Below are 4,867 nucleotides of genomic sequence, written 5' to 3' on the forward strand. Positions count from 1 at the left end.
AACCCCAAAGAGCTTGAGCTAAGATATTTGGCATGAAACATCTTCTAGTGAGTGTCTACCAAGTTTGTTCAAATAAAAGCCCTGGGGTCAAAATTGGCCCGCCCAGGGGGTCATTGATTTTCCCTATATGCATATATTAAAAACTTAAAAAATCTTCTTTTAAAGAACCGTAAGAGCTAGAGCTAAGATATTAAGCATGAAACATCTTCTAGTGAGTCTCTACCAAGTTTGTTCAAATTAAAGCCCTGTGGTCAAAATTGGCACCACCCCGGGGGGTCATTGATTTTCCCTATATGCATATAGTAAAAACTTAAAAAATCTTATTTTAAAGAACCATTATAGCTTAGATATTTGGCATGAAATATCTTCTAGTGAATGTCTACCAAGTTTGTTCAAATAAAAGCCCTGGGGTCAAAACTGGCCCCGCCCCAGGGGGTCATAGATTTTCCCTATATGCATATAGTAAAAACTTAAAAAATCTTCTTTTAAAGAACTCAAAGAGCTAGAGCTAAGATATTTAGCATGAAACATGTTCTAATGGGTGTCTACCAAGTATGTTCAAATAAAAGCCCTGGGGTCAAAACTGGCCCCGCCCGGGGGGGAGTCATTGATTTTCCTTATATGTGTATAGCAAAAACTTAAAATCTTCTATGAAAAAACCCAAATAGCTAGAGTTTAGATATTAAGCATGAAACATCTTTAAGTAAATATCTACAAAGTTTGTTCAAATAAAAGCCCGGGGGTCAAAACTGGCCCTGCCCCAGGGTGTCATTGTTTTTAACTATATGTGTATAGTAAAAACTTTAAAAATCTTCTTTTAAAAAACCCAATGAGCTAGAACTTAAATGTTTAGCATGAAACATCCTCTTATGGGTGTCTACCAAGTCTGTTCAAATAAACAAATAAAAGCCCTTGGGTAAAAATTGGCCCAGGGGTGGGGGGCCTATATACAGGTGAGCGACCTCAGGGCCATCATGGCCCTCTTGTTTAGACTATCCCCACCTGTCACCACTAAATAATGCTAGAACAGTGTAGAGTCAAGGGAATGTGTTTGTGAAGAATGTCTATGATAAGATGCTAATATTTTCATGTTTTATTTTCTTACAGCTGACAAGGTTACGACAGAGCTTACAAAGTTAGCCAAAGATGTGAGTATCTTCTTTATATTTAACCAGTACATATCTTGAACCAAAAACCTTTGCCACTAGTGTAGAAGTAGGACAACCTAAACAGCAGTCTGACCAAGCTCTATTTTGTTTGCTTTTAATTTCAGTACTGTCATACCTTAATCTCCTCAACTTCAGTTGACTTTTCCAAGTTCAGAGCTGATTAATTCCATCACGTATATATACAGAAGGGCAGTACTATAACTGTCATATAAAATTATAAATGCTTAAATATGAAAGTCCAGATTAAGGTTTTAATGTTTTACTCGTATTTGAAGTTCATGATCATTACATATAATGAGACAATAATTGTCCAGTTTGCTCAGCTTATCAAAATTTCAGAAAATGATAAAAAATTATTGTGAGTATGGCAATTCTACTCCCGTTGGCATTGATCACCACTTGGTTGAGGTTTTAGCAAGAATATTCATATTTCATTAACCTCAAAAAGGTATTCATTATAAATTTAACACTTGTCTTTCAGTTTAAATTCATCTTTTTCTGTATCAGAGTATGTGTAGGTCACTGATGAAAAGCCGCAATGTAGCATTAACTTCATCTAAACTACTCCCTTTGTAGAAAATTTCTGCATGGCTCTTGTTTCAAGCTCTGAAAGTAGTCTAGTGCTCTGTTCCTGTGATAATGAACACAAAACAACCTAATAAGGTTTTGTATATCAACACTACATGTATCTTTTAACATTTCAGACAATTCCCCAAAACATTACTAGCTTGCAGGGAATTAGGAAGGCAATGGGTATCTCTGTTGAGTCTGTACAGGGTACTGACGAATCTCAACCAATAGAAATAGAGGATCAAGATGAAAATAGCCAATCAGGTGATCCAGCACAAACTAACCTTGCAGATGTGAACAACCAATTAGAAACATTTACACAAAACAATGATGAAGTTAGTTTTATTGACAATGAAATGTTAATGGAAACTGATGGTACAATGATTGATAACTTATGAGGTGACTAGAGATATAAATGGCAATATTACACATGTGTTCAATTGTGTTTTTTAAACAATTCTGTGTTGTGTAGCCTGTGAATCAAAGAAAGCATTGGCAAAATTGCAATTGTGTTTGGTTATATTTTAGTGCTGTTGATGGCTGTTAAGAGTGAAGGACATTGCTGCATTGCCTGTTGTTCTTCAAGTACGTAAGGACATGTTGGTACTGATGAACTTTGTGAAATGTTGTTGTAGAGAAATGCTAGATCCGTTTGTAGATTTTGAGAGTGGAAGAGATTTATAATCCAAGTATAAGTTCTTTGGTCATTCTTGCTGAAATGCAAAGTGTAAACCTGAAAAAGAGATTTTAAATAAGATTTAAACCTATTTTTGATAAAGAAATGAGTGATGACAATTCAAGTTTATTTGGTAAAAGTAAATATTTAAACTGTCAAATTTACTTATTTATTATAAGAAAGTATTACAATAAATATTTATGTTGATTGGTGTGACTGTAAAGTGTATATTGTAAACAAGTATAAAACCAGACCTTTTTATGTTGCTCAATTGCAATGCTATTGCATGTCGTTTAAATTTTTAAGGCATGTCCATTGCTATGATAATTTTTTAAGGCTTGTCTGATATGATAATATAAGCTGTAATGAACTAATCAACCATGTTGTGAATTAATTAAAGATTAAACAGGAAAATACCAAGTTAAAAGTAAGTAAAAGCACAGACAGCGTTACCCTGGCAAGGCAAGTTGATCTCTCATACCAATGTTACAAGCTAATTTAGTAAATTTATGATGACAATACAAATACGTTTAAATATGTTTGCAATAAGGCTTGTCATATCATTAAATTCCCGTAGATATCTTTCATATTTTCATAATTTTCTTTTTATTCATAGCATAGATAATATCATAATAATTTAAAGTTTTTAAGAATTTTTATTGATTTTATATTGTTACTAGCATAGAATAAGTGATCGTTACTAGCATAGACTAAGTTATTATCTCAGGCTGGCATTAGCATGTTGGAATTACCAACTTGTGTTGTATGACAATAAATATTTCTTATACATGTATTTGAAATAGATGTACATGTATGTACTCGATTGAATGCTATCAATAAATTAAATGTTGAAAATCAACTTTTTGTTTAATATTATTCTCCCATAATGTATTTATTCTGCATTATTCTTAAAGGCAAGATCCCTGTAATGGAATCGGGTTTTTTCATGCCATGGGAAAACCCCTAAATGATGTCACGATTTCAGAAAATAGAACACAGAAACTAAAACAAATCATAAGTGAAAAAGAAAGTAAGAGACTGAAAAGACCGTAATAAGGCCAAAATCAAAAGCAAGTTAAGAAAACAACCCAATATTCTTGTGGAACATAATTATCCCCACATACTGAGCTTTGATGTACTGACAGATTAATGTCTGTTACTGACAGTTAACTTAATTCTTCTACAGTATTGTACACCTATCTGTGCTAAATTCTCACCATTTATCACATGAAAATGTGTGGAAAAAAACTTTAACTTTGAAGTTAAACAAATAGTGCTTTGCATTTTCCTGTGTACTCGAGCCTTCATATTAGTGACTTATTTAATGTCTAATCTTTGGTTATATTCTTTTCAGCAAAAATTACCTAGATTTGATAATGCTGTATGCCTAAATTCTTTCAGAAACATTCCAAGAATAAATCTTGCTTCATTTTGCTTACATTAATATCATAGGACAGAATGATTTGGACTGACAAAACAAATACCTAAAATAATATGATGAACTTTGACTTCTATAGTTTATAGAAAATCAAGTTCATGAACAGTTGTAACTTTAAGAGGACCTCAATGTGATTAATATCTCCCCTATCTGATGGGAACCTAGGAGATATTTAGAATGAAGGGCAGATAAGAAATGTGTCTACAGACAGATGGGCAGTCCAGCTGACTCCAGTAATGGTATACCCTGAGTATAACAAGAGCTATTGGTAGGGCAGCATGCTTGACAAATCTGTTATCTTGATAGAAAAACAAGCGCTAAGACAATTAGGAATTTTCTAAGTTCATAGAGGGCCATAATTCTGTCAAAATTATGGGCCTTAGGAAGTGACTTATTATGCTCGCAAACAAGTTGAGTTAAAATGCACATAAATGTAAAATCACATAAAAAGTTAACAAGAGCTGTCACAGGAGACAGCGAAGCTCGACTAATAAAATACTGGACGCAGTAAGGAGGACAAAACTATGAAAGAAAAATCAATTATGTATAATTACGTATTAAGTTATAGTAAAAAATAACATTTGTTAACATAAATTCCAAGATCAAGGGGAATAATTATAGAAATAGTCATGCTAGAGTTATGGATCTTGCCACACAACATTTGTGTAATGATAAGAAATATACATTTGAAGTTTGAAGTAGATACCTTAAAAAGTAAAGAAGTTATTATATTTCTTAAAGAAAATCCTAAGTTCAAAGAGAGATAAATCTGTAAATATTGCTTCAAGAGTTATGAACATTGTCACATAAAATGTAATTAATGATAAGGTATAAGTATTTGAAGTTTGAGGTAGATACCTTTAAAAATAAAAAAGTTAAAGTAAAAAATAACATTTTTCTAGTAAATAAATCTAAGTTTATGGGGAGATAATTCTTGCAATATTGGTGCTAGAGTTATGAACCTTGTCACATAAGATGTGGATGATGATTACGTAAATATATTTGAAGTATGAA

General features: G+C 32.5%; 1 protein-coding gene across 1 annotated transcript; it reads left to right on the top strand.

Annotated features, from left to right (window-relative positions):
* Positions 1–1,073: 1,073 nt before the first annotated feature.
* LOC132716408 (uncharacterized) lies at positions 1,074–3,274 on the top strand. Its single transcript, XM_060699675.1, has 2 exons — positions 1,074–1,148; positions 1,874–3,274. Exons 1-2 carry the CDS (start codon positions 1,089–1,091, stop codon positions 2,135–2,137), a joined length of 324 nt encoding a protein of 107 aa, XP_060555658.1. The 5' UTR covers positions 1,074–1,088; the 3' UTR covers positions 2,138–3,274.
* The last annotated feature ends 1,593 nt before the right edge of the window (positions 3,275–4,867 follow it).

The sequence above is a fragment of the Ruditapes philippinarum genome, unplaced genomic scaffold (assembly GCF_026571515.1).
Source record: "Ruditapes philippinarum isolate M1 unplaced genomic scaffold, ASM2657151v2 ctg7962_1_1_1_1, whole genome shotgun sequence".
Classification (NCBI taxonomy): Eukaryota; Metazoa; Mollusca; class Bivalvia; order Venerida; family Veneridae; genus Ruditapes; species Ruditapes philippinarum.

Coding starts and splice junctions, on each gene's coding strand:
- LOC132716408 (XM_060699675.1), top strand. CDS start 1,089: ATGTTTTATTTTCTTACAGCTGACAAGGTTACGACAGAGCTTACAAAG. Junction 1,149..1,873: donor TTACAAAGTTAGCCAAAGAT/GTGAGTATCTTC, acceptor TTAACATTTCAG/ACAATTCCCCAAAACATTAC.